This window comes from Pseudorca crassidens, chromosome 11, assembly GCF_039906515.1.
Source record: "Pseudorca crassidens isolate mPseCra1 chromosome 11, mPseCra1.hap1, whole genome shotgun sequence".
Lineage (NCBI taxonomy): Eukaryota > Metazoa > Chordata > Mammalia > Artiodactyla > Delphinidae > Pseudorca > Pseudorca crassidens.
Window position 1 is genome coordinate 9,209,275 of NC_090306.1, and position 22,016 is coordinate 9,231,290.

General features: G+C 37.5%; 1 protein-coding gene across 3 annotated transcripts in view; it reads right to left on the reverse strand.

Annotated features, from left to right (window-relative positions):
• Positions 1-1,084: 1,084 nt before the first annotated feature.
• LRP6 (LDL receptor related protein 6) overlaps positions 1,085-22,016 on the reverse strand; it is a 172,928-nt gene continuing 151,996 nt past the window's right edge. For 2 of the 3 annotated variants that reach the window (XM_067695713.1, XM_067695711.1), the window contains 8 exons: positions 19,964-20,173; positions 17,664-17,789; positions 12,993-13,229; positions 11,969-12,079; positions 7,830-8,060; positions 6,047-6,183; positions 5,292-5,389; positions 1,085-1,764 (listed from right to left, as the gene is read on the reverse strand). In XM_067695713.1, the coding sequence (XP_067551814.1) occupies positions 1,467-1,764; positions 5,292-5,389; positions 6,047-6,183; positions 7,830-8,060; positions 11,969-12,079; positions 12,993-13,229; positions 17,664-17,789; positions 19,964-20,173 (1,448 nt within the window). In that variant the 3' untranslated portion in view covers positions 1,085-1,466. The remainder of the gene's footprint in view (positions 1,765-5,291; positions 5,390-6,046; positions 6,184-7,829; positions 8,061-11,968; positions 12,080-12,992; positions 13,230-17,663; positions 17,790-19,963; positions 20,174-22,016) is intronic. The other variant, XM_067695712.1, reaches the window with a different exon arrangement.

The following is a 22,016-nucleotide window of genomic DNA, read 5'->3' on the forward strand; positions in this document are numbered from 1 at the left end:
CAAGTTCTGACAGATGAGAAGTTAATAGTTTGCCTTCTCATGTAATCCATATTGTTAAATTTGTTAAATCGTCTTAATCCATCATGGAATAAGAGAGAAGACACATAAAAAATATATGAGGTGATTATAAGAATAATTCATGGATAATTTGAAAACAATCTAACATTCACATTAGGTAACAGAAAGATATTAAACTCATGTCACATGTTAGAAGAGGTATGTATGTAGAGATCATTCTGAGAAAAATTGGCCTAAAGAACATGAAAATGTCACCAACAGTTAATAAAGGGAAAACCCAACGATAACAAAAAAATTCTCTTTTTAAATAGATTGTCTCTAACCGGAACATATTTAAATGGTTTACTAGGAAAGATACATATAAAAATTATTTCATATTGTGATATTATATGCTGAAAGTACTGCAAGGATATATGATTAATTTACAACAAAAACTTAATGGTTAAATTTGTAACTCTTAAACATTTTCTATATGTGTTGTACAAAGACATTTTAATGAGCATTAAAACAATCTTGGAAGTAAAGAGGAGCAATAACATGTCTAACCTTTGATCATTATGCGAACACAGCAGTCCAAATGAAGAGCTAAGCTGACTGGGGTATGGAGCTAGTAGAAATATTAAAATGAAACCTTAATTAGAAAATTCCATTTTATCAATCCTCAGATAAAAAACTGTGAATAAATTATGGTATTTTGGCAATATACCCTACAATACTGCTAGGGGAGGAAGCAAGGTGAAAACACCCAGGGAAAAAAATTAATATATGACAGAGGGGTGAGTTTTAACGTAGGGATAGAAGACTTGCACAACAAACGGCCCCATAGCATCTTACCAGACAGCTGATCTCTCCCACAACAGCAGCACCCCAAATGGATTTTTATAAATATCTATTTTCCTCGATAAAACTGTTGGATTCCTAGAGAAAACAAAGCCCTTTATCCGAAGTTAGTATTAATTCTTTTTTTTCCTTTCATTTCTTAAATCTGCTGGCCTTCAAATGTTAGTTAACATCAAGGCCATTTGGCTACTTCCAAGTATCTATAGTTTGCTGCTCTGAGATGGACTTTAATTTTTTTTCTTCTTTAAAGCCCAGACATTCCTGGTCAGTGATGCCTTTATTATTCCTGTTTCCTTTGTACTCAGTCACTTCACTGGGTTTAAGGCATGCTTTGTGTATTTAGTTTGCAAAAATAAAACTTTTAGTACAAATTTATTTTTTATACAAATTTTTATGGCACAAGCAGCAAATGTGCTGTTTTAAGAAAATATATAAATATCTTTTCCTTCTGTACAAATATCTCCAGTATGCCCTAACCCATTTATAATTTTTATCTGTACATGGTCTGCCTCACCCTTCTCGAAGAGCTCCCTCCCCCCCTCCAGATCTCAACCGATTTCGTGTTTACACTTTCGTGTGGGAGGCAGTCAGAGGAGGAGGGCCCCTCCTCAGGAGGAGTCTGTACAGGGAGAGGGCGGTGGTGGGTAGAGGTGATGAGAGTAGCTCCTCTCTGTGTATGGAGAAGGTGGGCAGCTTTCATAGTTCTCTTCTGCCGACAAGTACTGGCTTCGGGGCGTGGGAGGCGGAGGCACAGGCTCTGAGTCATAGTTCAAGTCACTAGTGTAGCCCTTGGCTGTGGCCACTGAGGTCATTATTCTCCGGCTGGGAGCGTAGTCACTGTCACAAACATCTGTGCTGCAGGGTGTGGTGGGCGGTGCAAAGTGCCGGTAACTGTGCGGCCTGTAGCTGGCATAGGGAGAAAATCAGGAGAGGCTGAGTCAGGCTTCTGGAGAGGTGGTTTTCTCTATCAGAATACAGAGGTATTAAACGCAAACCTCACCTGCAAGACGATAAGCTACTACAATTTAAGGCTGAACCAACCAAGAGGCAGTTTTCCATGGCAGATTGGAGGAGGAAGATAGCATGTGTTTCATATTTGTAGATAAAATGTGATTAGAGGCAATTAAAAGTGGATAGAATGGGAATGCAGAGGTGAACCCATTCTAGCCTCTGGGTGTGCGCTTGTATCTTTAAGTTACCCTGTATCATAGAATAAAAAAGAACTATTCAAAGTTGTATTTAATGGTCATCTTTGGAAAATCAGTTATACATTTTGGATTTAGTCTATAGAGTGGACCTCACCAACTTCTGCCTCTCCATGATCTGTGAGAAGAATGGGTCTTTATTATCTTACATTACTCAAACATGTTAGCATTCTCTCAATACTCCTTAAATGATCTATGATTTACCTGATGAATAATTTAATGATATCTGAAGACTTCACTCTCTCTTTACAACTCAAATACTGTACAAGCCAGGCTGAATTTTGGTAGACAGCCTAAGGAGCTTATCTATCCCATTATTATTACTATCAGCAAAGGAAAATTGCTGTGGTTTGGGGGAAGGAGTGTTGATTCCCTGTATGTAGACAAGCATATTGTCATAAGAGTGGCTCTAACTGAACATCAAAATGATAAATTCTAGGTATCCATACAGGACCAGTGAATTTTCTAATACGTATTTCAGAGTCCTAATTTATTTTTTACACCTTTTAAGCTACCTTTTCAAGTAATCTATAGCTGTTAAGTCAAGTTTGTAGCGTGGCTAACTAAAGAAAAAGGCACTGGAAAGAGAGAAATATACTAGTGAAAATAAGAGCTGACAAATTGCTGGCTTTTCTATCATTTCTACTTCTATCTATGACTTCTTATACCATTCATAGTCTAAGTATAGTAAAGCTGATCTTATTTCATATTTATCTCAATCAAGATTTATTTATATGCTTTCCCATCAGACAAAATGACTGCAAGAGTAGGGCAAGAGCAAGTGTAAAACTGAAGGAACGATTTATAAAATACCTAGCGATACAGAGTGCCAGATAACACCTCAGGATAAAAGCCATGTGAGGCAAGCCCTCAGTGGTATGAAAAGAAATGGCTGCAAAAGACCACAAGTTACATGACCTGCCAAGCAGGTTCTCAAGCATTTTTACTACCAGTACTGACATGATGTCATAGTATTTTTTAGGTCTTATCTTTCTGTCCAATCAGGTGGCGAGCCTTGGAGAAATTTCTTGGCTCTACATTTAAAGGGCCCAAATTCCATTTTCATGGGAGAAAAAAAAAAAAAGAGGAGAGAACGAAAGGAAATAGAATTAACAAAATTCTTTAAAGTTCCACAAACTTTAAGTTAGACAAAAATTTCAACAAATGATGAAAAGTTTCACTCTGAAGAAATAAATTGGGCTTGAGATGTGGGAAATGGTTAAATAAGAATTGTTTTTGATGCAATTACGTTTACTTGAACCAAACAGTGTTTTATTCAACTTAAGGAAATTAATTTTTTAAAAGTAAAATTTTAGGTCTTTCCTTTTGTTTTTTCAATTTTCAGGTTTCTGCCTTTCTATTTGGCTTTTTAGAACAAACCTGTGGTAGGGAAAGCAACATTTACAATAAAACATAAAAACAATCAGTTCAGAGCCAAGCCTATCTTATCCATAAACTGAATGAGAATTGTGAATGAGATACTATAAACAATTTCCACTTGCTTTCTACACATCTATGAAGTTATATATCAGGGCAATCTGACTGGAATGCTAGAAAACACCTGATCTCGAAGATAATAGGCACTTGAGGGATGCCAATAAACACTGGGCACTAAGTGAAGAGCGAGTATAAGTTTTTGACTCTCTGCTGGCCTCTCGAATAAGACGAAAGATGACACACGAGGACTTAACTTGCTCATCCCTATGCTCTACGGCCTCACGAATCAGCACAAAGGCATAATCCTCCCATTTCTGGCTTACAAATACATTTCAGTTATTTTAGTGAGTCATGATTTATTCCATGCAACTATATGAGAAACTTTTCATTCCAGATTGTAATAACATATGTAAGCAAGAGGTGAACTTAAGCTTCTCTCAACTCTTCTCAAATTCTGTTCCCTTAATACTCCTGCTGTTTTAGAGTTCTCGTAACGCTCCCAACCTTAGTTTTATCCCAATATTCCACTGAAGACTATCAATCAAACCTAACCTCAGCAGTAAGCTTTCTGCAATCAAGTCACTTTGGGGGGTAACTTCCTTAGAATACTGCCAAAGCCTGGGGGCTCTACCTTAATACTTTAAAAGACAGCATTTTTGACTCTCTTTAAAAAATGTATAGTGCCCTGAAGACCCGAACAGACATTTTTCCAAAGAGGAAATGCAGATGGCCAACAGGCACATGAAAAGATGCTTGACACTGCTATCATCAGCAAAATGCAAATCAAAACCACAATGAGGTATCACTTCACACCTGTCAGAAGGGCTATCATCAGAAAGAACACTAATAACAAATGTTGGCAGGACGTAGAGAAAAGGGAACCCTTGTATACGGTTAGTGGGAATGCAAATTGATGCAGCCACTGCGGAAAACAGTATGGAGGTTTCTCAAAAAACTAAAATAGAACTATCATATGACCCAGCAATTCCACTCCTGGGTATGTATCTGAAAAAATGGAAACACTAATTTGAAAAGATATGTGCACCCCAATGTTCCCAGCAGCATTATTACAATTGCCAAGATATAGAAGCAACCTAAGTGTCCATCAACACATGAATGGATAAAGATGTGGTACACACACACACACACACACACACACACACAAAATGGAATACTATTCAGCCATAAAAAAGAAAGACATTTTGCCATTTGCAGTAACAACATGGATGGACTTGGAGGGTATTGAGTTAAGTGAAATAAGTCAGACAGAGAAAGACAAATACTGTACGATATCAATTATATGTGGAATTTAAAAAATACAACAAACTAGTGAATATAACAAAAAAGAAGCAGGCCCACAGATACAGAGAACAAACTAGTGGTTACTACTGGGGAGACAGAAGTGGGGAGGGGCAATTTAGGGGCAGGGGAATAAGAGGTATAATATTTTAGGTATAAAATAGGCTACAAGGATATATTGTACAATACAGGGAACAGCCAATATTTTATAATAACTATAAATGGAGTATAACCCCTAAAAATTGTGAATCACTATACTGTACACCTGTAACTTATATAGTATTGTACATCAACTATACTTCAATTTTAAAAACGTATAATGCCCCGAAAGAAAAGGATTTGTGGTAGGGGCAATATCAGCATTGCCAAGATAAGATGCCTGTTCTCTCTTGGTGACCATCGTCTATTCATTCAGGGCTACAGCAAACTCACAACTAGAATACTTGCTTCTAATAAATACTTCGATTTATGCTGGAGGAGGATGTGTATTACCTGTAGGACCTATGAGTGGAAGGACTGTTTGAAGAATAACCAAATTCCATAGTGTAATGTGATCGCTCTGTGGCCGGGGATGGCGGAGGGTTCAAAATCTAAAAGGAAAAATAATCAAATTATTGAAATAAGAATAGTCTATTCCAGACAAGAGACTATTAGCCTTTTTTCAACTTCTTTTTCTTCATCTCTGTTCATATTACTTTCCATTACACTAGTAGCACAATCCTGTTTCAAAGAACTGACCTAAAATAGTACTTCAGGACTGTGGCTCTCCACCCCCCAAGACACAATTTCATTATGGCTGAATAGCACAAGGTGATGAGAAGGAAATCTGTAATCTACAAGTCACTGGTTTAAGTGTAGCACAACTGGGTTCTGAGTTTTTAAAATTATAAATGTTTAGAGAAAAATTACTGACTTAGGAGAAATACCAGGTGTGCTTCTCCTCTTGGGAGGTCATGGAATGAAGGTCCTTAGCCTCTCAGGAGGTACTATTCAATAGTTCTACTTTTACCCAGTATATGAAATTAATGTCAGTGTTTTCAAATATGCTGGCTGCTACACAGTAAACTTAAAGAAAGATTTCTAAGTGCTCACGTGATGGTAAATCCTTTGAGCCTTATATACCTAAATTCTATACTAAAAAACTTTTTATATTACCATCACTGAGTACCCACATTTAAATAAGTTAAAAATCTAAGATCCTGTTTATCTTAGTATTCAAAGTGAACAAAGGAAAACAGACTGCTTACTGCAGGGAAGTAAGTGCCTTTGGTGCTTGAAGAACTACTTGACGATGCTCCTGTGACATGAGCTCGGTCATAAGGGGGTCCACTGCTTCCCCCCATGATACTGAGGGAGCTTATCATTGATTTACCTCGAGACATTCCTAAAATGAAGGAGGATAATACTGAAGTTGAATAAGATCTATAAAAATGCATGAAATAATTTTATTCAGTACTAAAATTACAGATACCAAGAGTCAAATAGTTTGGCTTTAAAACAATTTATGCCCTCTTTTCCCAATAACAATTGAAAACACTTAATGGAAAAGAGAAACAAATGTTCCCTAGAAGTGGACACTTCCACTGAGAGCTGGCCTAGAACAAGGCCAAGAATAGCTCCCAGCCCTTCCTCTTCCCCAGAATGGAAGCAGAGCTCTTCAAACTGAGAGGTTTTCAACCTCTTAGAGGATCTGAGAAAGAAAGAACTGTGGAGAGTGCAGGCTGCAAAGCAGGGTAGACTAAGTAACAGATCTGCTCAAAAGAAAACTAAACCCATTTTTAAGGGCATAAATTCACTGTATGGAAGATTATTGCTTTATCTACTGGATGCAAATGTTGTTGGAGTCACAACTACAATGCTAAAGAAAAAATTCCATTTTTTCAAAGTGACTTCCCAAATTCCACTAACAAAGTTGGGTATGGTAACAAGGAATCATTAACAGTTTTTAAAATCACATGTTTCCTTAGAGTTAACATCCAGAATAAGTTCTTATTTTCACAGGGCTCTTGGCCTGGTATCTCTTTCTCCGTATTCATCACAAGAAAGGCTTCCTTTCACTGAGGGTACCAAAATGCACTGAAAAGAAAGCTGGGGCTTCCCTGGTGGTGCAGTGGTTGAGAATCCGCCTGCCAATGCAGAGGACACGGGTTCGAGCCCTGGTCCGGGAGGATCCCACATGCCGCGGAGCAGATAGGCCTGTGCGTCACAGCTACTGAGCCTGTGCTCTGGAGTCCGCAAGCCACAACTACTGAAGCCCGCGCGCCTAAAGCCCGTGCTCCACAGCGGGAGAGGCCACCGCAATGAGAAGCCCGCGCACAGGAACGAAGAGTGGCCCCCGCTCGCCACAACTAGAGAAAGCCCACTCGCAGCAACAAAGACCCAACGAAGCCAAAAATAAATAAATAAATTTATTTAAAAAAAAAGAAAAGAAAAGAAAGCTGTACGTCCCTAGAGCAATATGGTCTCTCTCAAGTATAGAACATCTGGTAACTTGGCTATGTTTGAACAAAACCTACTCCCACTGTCATCACCTAAGTTAGGAGAAAACGTAAGATGATATATACCTCCCTGCTATCACTCAGGTATTTCTAAATCTCTGTTTGCTGAAAAGGAATCTTCATCCATTTTTTGGCCTCCTTTAATTCCTGGGCTCAGTAGTACTGAGGTCTCTTGGTAGTGAACCTAAAGAATTGTGGTTCATGACTCTTTTCACCAAATGACCAGCTGATTCATTTTCAGTAGAGCACATCCAGAAACGCAGTATATGCAGTAAATGTATTACATATAAATGCTTGTATGTACATATATTTGCTTTATATCCTTTGGCAATTTCTACCAAACCATACCTAAGGACTTCCGTGTAAAGAGAAGGTGCTAAAAGTAAAAGAGAACATTTGTTCTTATAATTGTTTAAACCCAAAGCGGTCTACGTTGACACAGACTGTAGGCAGTATTCTGTTTCCATAATGGAAACGTGGCAATCTTGCCAGGACCCAAGACTTGATTCTCAATGGATCAGTCTCAGCTCACCTGGAAGGGATCCTGACAAAGAGCTTGGGTGTGGCACATAACCGAGGGGCACGGAAGCTGGTCCATGAACTACATAGTCATTAGTCATGGTTTCCCCATCGCCCTTCATACGTGGACACAACATCCTCTGGCAAATAAAGTATATGGTTCCAGACACAAAAATGGTAACAATTACTCCAATAACTGAACCAACTGTATTGGTGGCCTGTGGTGCTGGCTCCTCAGTTGGATCTAAAATGGGAATGCAGTACAATTATATAATGGAAAAACAACTGTAGGTCCAAAATAGTAATTAAAAAGAGGCTTGCAAGCAGAATGTGAGGCTAATGAAGACAACTCATAAACACTTTTCTCTTTTATGAATACATATACATCATGCCCCATGGATATATACATAAATGTCATTGTTAGGAATCAAAACGAATTATCCTTAAGTGAAAACAGACATAGAATACATTGGGAAGTATAACTGTAAATCAATAACAAAAATGTTAATTATGGATTTAAACACCATTAAGAAGCTTAAAACCACATATACAGATAAAATCTATCCTAGTTCATTCTGTATATCATAAAAATCAATAAGGTTACTTTGGAATTTCAGAGAAAATTTTAGGGTCAGAAGGGATGGACCTGGAAAAGTCATCAAATGTTTTACCTGGAATGGTAAAGAAGCCAATATCAGCTCTGAGCTTGATTTTAGGTCTGAAAAGTGACATTTAGGCCTCGTGAAGAGAAAGCAGAAGCTACAGATGAGCATTAGCTCTCAGGCCCAACATACTGCTGCCTTAAGGGGGAGTCTAGTTGCCTGAGGGCAAGGAATATAAGGTCTCTGATACGTGAGTGCCCGAGGACTCAGAAAGGAAAGCCAGAGCATGAGATGCCCATGGCATCTATATTCATGGAATCCCTCATCTATCTGATCTGAGAAGCAGAGGGCATCAATATTAGAGGTAGAGGGAAATAGCAAAAGGGCTCATCAGATTCAGAGCATTACTCTTCTATTCAGAAGGAAAATCCTTCCATTCTGAAGTCAGACTATATTCCACAATTGCAGATCCTTTAAACACCTTCCTTCTGCTTCATCTTGCCTCAAAAGCACCCATCCACATAGCTAACTCACCCTATGATTAAATCCAAGAAATGAGAGAAAACAACATCACTACGTTACATAATATGTAGGGGCTGCCAGTCCCATATTATCACCTATGGACCCTGAGGCAGACTCCTTAGTCCTTGTGAGCAACAGCCCATCTTTCTCATTCTTTTTCAGTGCACTGGCATTCCTTTCTAACGCCAACCTTCAAGAAAGAACAGTTTACACTCACCATCTCCAATTCTTAGTCTCTGGGTCACATCTTAACTCACTGAAATTAGACTTCTGTCCTCACTACCACAATGAAACTCGTCTGAGAAGGTCAAAGTTCTCCTATTTGCCATAGTCAATAAACTCTTCTTCTCACTGACATTTCTACACATTCGATATTGCTGACTCCTGTTTTCTTCTCAAAAATGCCTGATCCTTCCAAGATACCGCTCTCTCAGTTTTACCATCTGATTATTTGTTCTGTTTCCTCTTGCTGGCTTCATTCTCTTCTGTCTGCCTCAAGTGCAGGTGCTTCCCCAGAGTTCTGTCTACCACCTGCTATTTTCCTCCGCTGCTTACTCTCCCTAGGAGATTTCGTCTACTGCCTCAGCTGTAATTAACGTTAATAAACTAAAAAGCCCATCTCTCTCTCTTGAGCTACAGACCCATATAGTTAACTTTCTGAATAGCTACAATAGGATACCCAATGGGCAACTTTAATGCAACATAATCCAAACTGAACTCATAGTCACCATCATTTATCAATGTTTCCTAGACTCCAGGGTAAGGTAGATCATAAATAAATGATGGCACCTGTAGCAAATTAAAGGAATTTAAATTAAATTTAAAACAAAAATAAACTAATTAAAAATCTACATCAGCTAAACATGACATCCACAGTCAAGATACAAAATGATACTTGGGTTCTTAGTCTCTGACATATATTCTGGTTTATGACTCCAGTCACTCAATGAGGTAACCTGTGAGTCAACCTAGACTTATCAACTCTAAATGGTTACCAAACCCTTTTTATTCTATTTCTGGAATAACTTTGAAATCTATCCCCTCCCTCTTTTCCACCACCACTGCTCCCCTTGATTTAGACCTCCACCATCTTCTGCTGGAACTACAATAGCCTCCAAAGCATTTTAAAATTACAGGCTGCAAGTCATTAGATGGTAAAAACTTAGTGGGTTGAAAGCAGCATTTTGAAACAGAAAACTTCAGAATGCATTCCACACAATATAGGTAAATACTGTTGTATGACACTTTCATTTGTGTGTACTCACATCTTTGTATTCCTCTTGATGTGGTCAAAAAATTTTCAAATCTAAAACCAATCTAAAAAATTTCCCTGCCATAATCTTATCACCTCCAATGCATCTGCTTTGCAGCTTTCACAATTATGTAGCCATGCCAGTCCTTCACTTAAGTTTTTCAATGGCTCTCCGTTATTCTGGAATACTGTCTAGACTCTTTAGAGGAAAAGCAAAATCCTTCGTGATCTCACCTTTACATATGCTATCTCCAGCTGACACCCCTCAAGACAGGAGACTGTATTTTGGCAGTCCAATTTACATGTAACTTCTCAAAGGTGCTTGTTTCACTCTGGTTTTGAGCAGGACAGGACAGTCCCTCTGCCTGGAATGCAATCTCTCCACTTATCCGCATAAGTAACGCTATTCACTGACCAACACCCACCAACCTTATGCACCATTTTTCTAAGACGTTTGCCCTGAAACCCATCTTCATTCCTAAAGATCTGACTACTCTCTTCTTTGTGCTAATCCTTGTATAGATCTCTATTACAGCACATTTAATATCATTTATCACACGCCTTTATCAAGTATCTACTATGATCCAAGCTGTATGTTTTATATACATTAAATCATTTAATTTTCTCACAACAGCCACGCTAAATATTATCTTCATTTTAAAGATGGAGGGCTTCCCTGGTGGCGCAGTGGTTGAGAGTCCACCTGCCGATGCAGGGGACACGGGTTCGTGCCCTGGTCTGGGAGGATCCCACGTGCCGCGGAGCGGCTGGGCCCATGAGCCATGGCCGCTGAGCCTGCGCGTCCAGAGCCTGTGCTCCGCAACGGGAGAGGCCACAACAGTGAGAGGCCCGCGTACCGCAAAAAAATAAATAAATAAAAAAAATAAAGATGGAGAAACTGAGGCCTAACAAGAGCAAATAATTGCTGGTAAGCGGTGAAGTTAGAATTCAAACCCATCTCTGCCTGGCTTTAAAATCTCTCTTCTTACTACCACCTCCAACCACAGAGGACTTTGAGAACCCTGGTACAGGTACCATGCATCCTCAGCACACAGTAGGTATTCAGCACATGTTTGCTGAATAAATGAATAGTTTCCAAAAATTTTAGTGAGTCTCCCATTTGAATTTTGTAAAAATACCAGCTTAAAGTCTTTGTTAAGATTAAAGAGCTTTAAAATGAGTTCTGTCTAAACTCCACAAACAGGGTAGTAGACCTGGCTTGTGTTGAATTCCATTCAGAACTGTTTGTCAATTTGGGATATACTTTATGTTAGGACATTAATCAATAGTTATGAACCCTGAAGAAACACAGGTTATTTAGCCTAAGGTCTCTAGACCTAGGGGTATAAGGTGGCTCAAGTATCCTCAGGCTGCATTTTAAGGAAGCTCTTAAAGTCACTGGTAGAAAATTACCCAGAAAAAAAATGGGAGATTTTAAACATGGACCAATGTTCAGAAACTCTTAAGTTCAGACCACTGATTGATTTCTACATATCTAAACTGAGAATTTCCTAACTTTAGTTTCGGCAAAACAATATTCTTTTCTGATGCTTTACTAAATGTTTCTGTGAAGATTTTTGTACATAAGAAAACTACTGTCTTTAAGAAATTATTAAATATAAAATGTAAGAAATCCCTGGTACAAACAACTAACTTAATAACTTGTTTCTTAATAAGGAAATATTGGTTGTAAGTGAACCTCACACATAAAGAAAAGGAAAAGTACTATAGAACTTCTCCCTTAAGAGTAATAAACAAGGTTTTAGTCATACTTACAACAATCCAGTTCATCTGATTTGTCGCTGCAATCTAAATTATGATCACATTTCTTGTGTTTTCCAATGCACTGACCGTTGGCGCAGCGGAATTGATCAATTAAACAAAGCACTGAGGAAAAAAATGCAAACAGTTTTCTTATTTTTGCTACCATGTAAAGGTAAACTCTGGCAAAAGTCAAAAAGTGCTTTCTGGGGCTTCCCTGGTGGCGCAGTGGTTGAGAGCCCACCTGCCGATGCAGGGGACACGGGTTCGTGCCCCGGTCCGGGAAGATCCCACATGCCGCGGAGCGGCTGGGCCCGTGAGCCACGGCCGCTGGGCCTGCGCGTCCGGAGCCTGTGCTCCGCGTCCGGAGCCTGTGCTCCGCAACGGGAGAGGCTGCAACAGTGAGAGACCCGCGTACCGCAAAAAAAAAAAAAGTGCTTTCTGGGCGCAAATGAAAAACAAATTAGACTTTTAGAGAAAACTTACAAATTATTCTCTAGGGATTTCAACTGGTTGAAAGAAAAGAGAAGACAAAGGAATCCAGCACAAAATTTCCTGTTTTGTCCTTTATGCTAAATTTCATCTTTCACTAATAATTCTGTCAAGAATTAAAGAATTCTACATGCATTTCTGTACACTAAAAATTTCCAGAGAATTTGTTTTTCTTGTTTTTGTTGTGGTTGTTTTTTACTGTGTTAAAGGTTAGCAGATAAAAGAAGAAAATATGAAATTATTTTACGTTGTAATAAATAAATCCACTAACTGAGAGCTCATTGGAAATAAGGACTAGTTTTACATACTGAAGGTCTAATGTTTCGGCCTCATTTCTCAACTTGCAAAGCTTATTAACGTGTATAAACCTTACGCACGTTAAGTGAATTAAAACAATTTAGAACATGCTACTATGTTTAGAAATAATAAAGTCAAATACACTTGAAAAACCCCAAATCTACCACTGAATGAGCCAAAGCAATACTCTGAATTTCAAACAACTTAATTGAAAAAGGACTCCATAACCAGGCCTAGGAATTTCGGATACCTTCACAGTTCTTCTCATCTGACTTATCCTGGCAGTTGGCATCTCCATTGCATCTCAGGGCGCCATCAATACACTGCCCACTGGCACACTGGAACTGGGACTCTGAGCACACAGGACAATTGAGCTCATCACTGTGATCTTCACATTCAGTAAACCCATCGCACCGCCAAGCCACAGGGATACAGTCAATTTCTCCCGTGAAACAAGTAAACTGCTGAGGAGAACATGTCGGGGGTTCTTCAAATGAACAAGGGGGAGGGGAGTGACAAAAACATAATCACAGTCACACAGAGGTACAGACATTTACACCTGAGTGAAGCCCATTTAATAATTAGCATGTACAAAACACTTTATAATAGATAAAATTTGTAAAGTGTCTCACTGAATCAGAGAAATATAATCTTTACAGTACTTCATTTAGATTCACTAACTTGCAAAACTATAAGGCAGAAGTTTTCTCATATACTATAATTCAAGTAGGATTACTGTATTTGCAACCCGTTATAATCTCACACATAACCTGGGAATCATCACTATAATCATCGACCTCCAAATATTTTAAAGTTACCTTAGAATTCATAACTTTTCTAGCCCTGAGGTTCTCAAATAATGGTCCACAAACCCCTGGGGGTTCCTAACCTGCGACCTCTTTCAGGGAATTGACAGAAACTATTTTATAATAATATTAACATGTCACTTGCATTGGTGCCACAAAAGGAATGGTGGGTAAAACTCCTGGCACCTTAGCAGATTCGAGGCAATGGCACCAAACTGTACTAGCCGTCACTGCATTCTACACAGTGACATACACACGGGGTGGGGGGCAATGGGGAAGCCAGTTTCATTTAAGAATGTTCTTGATGAATCAGTAAAAATATTAATTACATTAAAATCAATTCTTTGAGTACATGTCTCCTCAATACTGTCTGACAAAATAGGAAGCATGATAAAGCTCGTGTTGCCTACCTCAGCATGATCGTTTCTTAAGGGAAAGCATTCTGAGCTATAAACGCAACCTAAAATGGGACACCCTTCTGACGTGAAAGAACAACTGACAGATAAACTATCAATGTTTGCACTTGGGTACTTGGCAGGAAGTTTTAAAAAAAATGAACCAGTGAGTCAATTATTTCAAGGAAAACAAGAGCAAATCATTATAACACTGTACTTCTGTGGCAAATTATAACACTGGAACTTTCAATCAGAAATTATAATTTTGGAAGACCTATATCCAAAACTAAACTTGACAGACTCCTAGTACTTAAATATTTTTATGATGAGATTGGTGGTAATGTTATTTTTTTCGATACTGTATAATGAAACGCATCAAAATCTGAAGATCTGGGAATTTCTGAGTGCAATTCTAGTATTTCCAAATGACCAAGGTGTAAGGTTACAAAACAGTGCATGGGTAAAATATCCATTCTGAGCACAAGATAAACTAACAGATTTCAACATGAGACTAGGAAAAGTGAGCTGATATGGTTTCAAATTCCACATTACAACTCAACCTATAGAAAATGACCCCTTGTCAAGATTTGGTGTAGAATTCAACATAAATATACATAATTATTTGAAAAGGCTATATTATAGTCCTCCATTTTCCTCATATCTGTATGAGGCCAAATTTCTTCATGTACTTCAACAAAACTACGTACTACAACAGACTGAATGCAGAAGTAGACATCAGAATCTAGCCCAACATTAGAGATTTACAAAAAAGTAAAAATAATGCCATATTTCTCACTAAAATTATTTTGCTTTAGAAAATACAGTTAATTTTCTTAACAGTTTTAATTTGAGAACATGTAAAGGTTTATTATTGTTATTTTTTAAAGTTCTTGGTTTCAAATCCTACTAGGTAAATACAGACAAATATAACCTATGCAAACAAAAGCTCTCCTCAGCAGTTCTTTAAAATGTAAAAATATGCTGAGACCAGTTTGAGAACTGTCATTCAATCCGAATTTCTTTGTTTTGCAAATGAAGAAACTGAGGTTCAGAGAGGCTAAGTGATCACCAAGGTCAAAGAGCTTCCTATGAACAAGAGTGATTAAAAAAAAAGAGGACTAGAAGGGCAGTCTCCTTACTTTCAGCCCATTACCTTTACTACTGTATCACAGGCCCACTGACTCCTTTTAAAAACTTGTCTGTTAGTAAATTCTCTAGAGAACAGAACTTTATTATATGACTATGGATCAGAAAATCTTTTATCCTTAAAATAGAGAATATTAGATAGAGAATAGAGATTACAAGTGAACATTTTACATGGAGAATATGAAGGACTTTTTAGAGGAAATCTAATCCTATTATGTATAGAGCACTGTAACAGGTCATATGGAGAATAAAAACAGATAAAATATGGTCCATGTCCTTAAAGAGCTTTTAATTTGGTTGGGGCTAGGAACACACTAATGAATATAAAACAAATGATTATGTAACTCTGAGTTGCATGCTGCTAACAAGTGCTACAATTCAGAAAAGGGACAACAGTAACAGCTAGTGAAGGTTTCAAAGATCATGAGGAAGACTCATCAGCTGCACCTTGAAAACGAGAGATTGAGGATGTGCAGGCAAGAAGAAAAATACATCCCTGAAATACCACAAGAAAACCCACAGAAGCAAAACAAAACAGAACATGCCACAGTGATGTCGAACTCCAAACAGCCACACAAAAATAAAGTGAGCAGATTGGGCAGAAATACAAATGAGATGGGTTGGTAAAATAGGCTGAAATGAAAACACATCTTGAAGGTCAAGCAGAGGAATTAAGATTCTGTATTTCATTTACCTCCATTGTAAAATCAATGTTAAGTCACAAGAAAAATCTTGTATAAAAACATTCACTGCAGTTTCACTCTTAATAACAAAAACTGAAAACAATTAAAATGTCCCTCAACACAAGAATAATAAAACTGTGGCTTATTTATACAATGAAACATACTACCAGCAACAAAAAGATAAAAATGACTGATGCACTCCACTATAAGGATGAATCTCAAAAATATTATATTAAGCAAGAAAATGCAGACATACAGTACATACGTCATTCCTTATATAAAGTTCAAGAACAGGCAAAGCTAAACTATGAGGATGAGAATTAAAAAAATCGTTACTTCTGGAAGAGAACTGGCTGCTAGGACACAGGGAACTTTTCTTAATGAAAACACCGTATGTCTAGATTTGGGTGTTGGTAACACCATTGTACACATTTGTTAAAAACAATGCATTTAATAAAAATATGCATTTAATATATACATTAAAAACAATCACTAAATGTGAAGGAAAAAAACACTGGTCTTTTACAGGACATTTTCTAAATGAAAGGTGGTATCTTTGATTCAGTTTTAACTACGTTATCATTACATAAAGGCATATTTTTCTAGGATTTGCCTTATTAGAGCAATAATCTGGCACCCTGACATGGAAACAGTTGTTTTTTTTTTTTAATTGTGGTAAAATATATGTAACAAGTTTACCACTTTAGCCATTTAAAAATATACAGTTCAGTGGCATTAAATATATTCACATTGTTGTATAATGCCTGCTATTTTGGGGAGAGATACTTCAAGTACCAGAGCTTAACTTTTACTATGCACATATCTGATCTCCCCGACTAAACTGTATGCTCTGTGTCAAAGATCTGCAAATCTTCTGCAGTCCAAACAGAGTGCCTCATAGCTGCTACTCAATACATGTTATTTATTTTTTTAAAAAAACTTAAAGGAAAGTTAGAAGAATAAAATAGTCTTATAATACCATCTTATCAATAATTTTTATATTTTGAGTGTAAGCCCTTTCAATCTTTGTTCACAGAAATACTTTTTTACGTAATTCTCATCACAGTAGAAAACGCAATTTTAATATTTTTTTTCCACTTGTACCAAATTTTGGCCACATTTTTACGTCAGCTTATGCTCATAATGTTTAATAGCTATATAAACTCAGTTATTTTACTAACTTTCCTATCATTAGAAATTGCTTTTAAATTTCTGTCACTGCAGAGAATAGACTTTTTCCTTCAGTTGAATTAACTTAGCATTATCCCCGAGAGGAGAATTTCTGAATTAAGGAAAAAAATATTATAATGGCATTTGAAGCTACCATACTTTGCTTTAACAAAGGAATATACCAATCTGTTATGGTCCCATGAGTGACTGAACCAATTTCACTACAACATTATTACTACTCAGTGATATCTTAAAAAAAAAAAATTTTTTTTTTTTTTTGGCTCCGTAAGTAAGAGAAACAACAGGGAACTGCTGATAGAATTGAACAAAAGAGTATTCTTTTCACTGGATACACTCCCAGCAATGACATATAAACTGATAGAATCTAGGATTCAGTGGATGGAGACTATAGGAGGTAGAATTAATTCACCTTGTTACCCTTTGGGGTGGGAAAAGCTACTTTTTAATTAGGAAGTAGATTCATTCACAGTTTTGAGTTTCCCCTTTTGCCTTAGTCCCAGGGTTAGGTTACACCTATCACTTGTCATGATGAATTCACTCTTAGAAGAATCCAAAAGCCTAGTATAGTGCAGAAAATGAAATATAAGTGAGCAATCAAGTTAGGAGAAAGCAATTTCACTGTCAAATCAAAGAATGCTAGACTAAGTTTTGGAACATGACTGGCATTTAGACTTTCAGAAAAAAATAATAACATATTTACCTCCACATAGTAGCTCATCTTGAAGCAGAACCAAGTGCATGGGGCAGGAGCACCTTGTAGTACCATCTCCCTTTACAAGACAAATATGTGAACAGCCACCATTATCCTGAGTACAAGGGTGCTGTCCTGCAAAGAGAAGAGAGAAGAGAAGAGAAGAAGAGCACAGAAGAGAAGAGGAGAGAAGAGAAAAAAGAAAGGAAAGAAAAAGAAAGAACGGAAAAAGAAAAGGAAGGGAGGGAGGAAGAAGGAAGAGCCCAGACAAAATCAATTATTTTTGAGTTACCAACAAAACCAAATGTAAAATCCCTTTGAATTTTATTTCCACACAGTATTTCTCACCCCATCCCTACACAATCTACAAGAAAAGGAGGACAACAATTTAAAACACAAAATACTTACATCTAACCACTATCTTTACATACTTATACATAAAATATTTTACAGTATTTAAAGTAAGGTAACGGTACAGCTCATGTTAGTTTTTGTGAATAAGAAAAAGTGATTATTCGAACTAAAAAAAATGCTAGGGAGAACGCTGAAACTTGGATATTATTCTCTTTAAAATATAAAAACTCTTCTAAAGATTTTTAACTCCGAAATTCTACCTTTCTGAGAGATAAGATGATTTCACTCAAAAAGTATACTCCAATGAGGAACCTGCTGAAAATTAGAGCTGTTAGAAGAAAAAACAAGTTCACATGAATCTAACCACCCAGAGACAATCAAAATTATTTGCTTGGTCAACTGCAAAAGAACTTGCAATGTTACAAATGTTTAATTTCCTCATATTTGGGTTAAATTAAATAAATACACTATCAGGCACATTTCAAAGTCTGTCTCATAAGTTGTATTTAATGAAATCATTGTTTTGACTTTTCTACTTAGCTCGTGTCAAAAGCAACTTGACAGCTGTCATCCCAGTAGCCACCCATTTATTATGACTCTTTTCTCAGTAACACATCAGTCCCGCTTCAGTGTGTGTTGATGAGATTGAGGGAGTCAACTCTGTACAAATGAGATGTGTGATACTACACGTGTGTGTAGTATCACACAAAGCAGACACCCCAGTCCTTGTATTAGGATGTACAACCTATAGAGCACTTTCTCAACCTTTTAATTCATGACACTTTTCATAAACAGCAATCCAATTTTCTTTAATGTTATTAGAAATTTGAAAAAAAAAGTTTTTCTAAATATAAAACCATATTTAAGTGTTGAATTTTAAAGATATTCCCCCTGAAATTCTGAAAACCTTCGTTGAGATTCTTCTGCAATAAAATGTTCATATCAACTGAATAAATAACTTAGCCATTACATCATCTCTACCTTATTTCTGTTAAATATTCAGCATGAATTATATGTTATAACATAGAATGACAACAATTCTAACTTTCTAAATCTCAGATACCTCCTAACTTAACTTCTAAGTTCATGAACAGTGACAACACAATGAAGACTTGAACAAGCTACGGTGCTCTCACTCCTCTTCCCTCCTTTCATACTCCAATTCATTTCTGAAGCATTGTGCCAACAAGTTAAGGAGTTTCAATACTTCTCTCAGTCCTCCATTTAACATGTGCATTCCTGATATACTGTATAAGACCTACAGTAGTGATTGCTAGGAAGGCACATTTGATGACAGACACATATTAACAAGAGTTAACAGTGTTACATAAACACACGTTAACTAGGCCAAGATGACTAGTCATTTTCAAGTTTTCAGTAAGATAAAAAAATAATTTATGGCCATTTTTCTAAGCTAGAATTGAAAAACTTATCCAAGTGGGGAAAAAACAAGCTCTTATTAAACACAGTCTTCTCTAAGTTTACACACTAATTTTTAGTTTGTTTTGCTTTTGCTTAAGAATAGGTTTATTTCCATGATAACTATAGTCATCATTATATAAATGTAACTTTTGCTTTTGTTGAAACCATGGGGATGTACATGGAACAAAAGAAATATATGCTGTATACCAATATTCTTAAAAGGGCTGAAGGAGAGAGGAAAAACATGACAAGCAGAGTCCTTGCTATACCTGGGGACATTTTTGAAAATGAGCAATACCATTCCTTTCCCCCACTCCTGTTTCATGAGGAAAAAGTATTTCGTATGAAAAAGCTCCCAAGTGAATATAGGCTTTAAAAACATGAAGAGTTTAAAAAAAAAAAAAAAAGGCAAAACTAAAGGTGTATGAAAATCTTAAAGATAAAGAAATAAGAAGACACAAAACAACATCTTAGTTTTATACCATTTCTTACAACATGAATCTTGCGATTAGCAGTACACCACCAACACTTACTATATTCCTGAAGATTCAGCTCCTTTACTGCATGAATGTCACTAAGCTGGGCAATTCGAGCCTGCACTTTGGTTCTACCCTCTCGACCTGTCATGTCAATTTTTTCAATCATCTGCTGCTGCTTATCAATCCAATACAGCCAGTTTTCAAACACAGTTAGTCCCACAGGCTGCAGAATGTTGGAGTCTTCTAATACTATCCGGTTGGCACCTTGGAAAGGAGAACATTCAACAGAAATGATGCATATGGGTCAAGTCATACATTCAACAGCTATTTACTGAAAACCAGTTAGATTTTTAAAGTACTCAAAAGGAAAATATGATAAGCTCTCTACCAGAAAACTTAAAAATCATTCTGAGAAGAAAAGATATATACATCCCAGAAAACAGGTAACAGACTAGACATCCAAGTGCAATCAAGGGCAAATAAGCGTCCAGTACATAGTAGATACTAAGTTCACAGAAATGTAGAAAAGCACTTGAGTCGCTTTCAAAAATTTTTTAAAGCACAGTCCAGGGCTTCCCTGGTGGCGCAGTGGTTGAGAGTCCGCCTGCCGGTGCAGGGGACACGGGTTTGTGACAGGTTCCGGGAGGATCCCGCGTGCCGCGGAGCGGCTGGGCCCGTGAGCCATGGCCGCTGAGCCTGCGCGTCCAGAGCCTCTGCTCCGCCACAGGAGAGGCCACAGCGGTGAGAGGCCCGCGTGTACCACCAAAAAAAAAAAAAAAAAAAAAGCAAAGCACAGTCTATCTTTCAAATTAAGTCTTATGAAACTCTCTAACATGTACAACACACAAAAACAATACTTCTCTGGATGAAGCAGTGGTGGTGGGCCGAGAGCTCTGTGTTCTCGGCTTCCCCCACCTGCCGAGCACACCCAAGGCGTCTGTGAAGACCACCACCCTCACCCACCGGGCCACTCAGAACACAGGAAAAAGGACTCAAAGGTTACCTGGTTCAAGCTTCACCTCAAAATAAGATTTCTACAACACCCCAGACACAGAGCCATCCAGACTCTGAAGAGGCAGCCTATTCTACTGCTGAACTAGGAGGAAGTTCTTTCACATAGTGCGCTGAAATCTGTGCCCCCTGCCCACCCCCATAGCTTCTCCTTCATTCAGAAAGAATAAAATACATTAATTCCTTCTCTCTTCCTCCTAATCATCCTTCAAATATCTATAGAACTTTTCCCCGGTCCTTAAGTGTTTGATCAAAGAAAGACATTAGCTTAATACTTTGGAAATATCAGGGAAAGTTCCAGGAAAGAGGCAAACATAAAGCTAAGTTTTAATAAATGGAGAAAAGTGGGGAGGTATTACGGATGAGAAGGCACCGCCTAAGTGAACATTCAGATTCATGGTGGGTTAAACACAAGTCTACTTAAGCTCCCTCCTAAACATCTACTAAAACGATGGTAAAAAATGAAGGCATAAACCCATAAGGACAAATGGGACAGAAGAGTAGAAAAGCGATATAAAATTTACAAGTTGGAGAACAGACAGACAACAGATCAAGAATTTTAGCCTCCTATGAACCTCCTTTCAATAAGCTAATAGAGGATGTGATCTATCACGTAAAAGGAATTAACGAAAGAAACGGAATCTGGGAAACAGCAGGTTCAGAACCAAGGAGACTGGCAAGTACATTCCCAGGATAACGGTGAAAGAAAGTTGCCCTAGAAAGCAAGCAAATCCAGACTGGAGCAAGATGACAAAGAAATGCAGGAGGTACGTCTTCAGTTAAAAAGAAAAAAAGATGGAGTGCTTGATGCATCTGCACATGCTGAAACAATATTTACATTAGATAAGATTCATTTCAGAGAGAAATAAAGCTACAGAAGGAAATGCAGCTCATAGTAATATTTTCATAGCCATAAATAACAAACAATTATGAACTTAAAAATTATGATATAACTAAGCTGGGAGGATAGGAGGAGAGTTCATATAGGTATGTTAGGGATATATGGTTTAAGACAGCAAAATCATTATCTTCCATTAAAAGAAGTCAAATTGTGGTATCTAAAAATTAAAAACCATGAAGCAGCAGTTTTAAACAA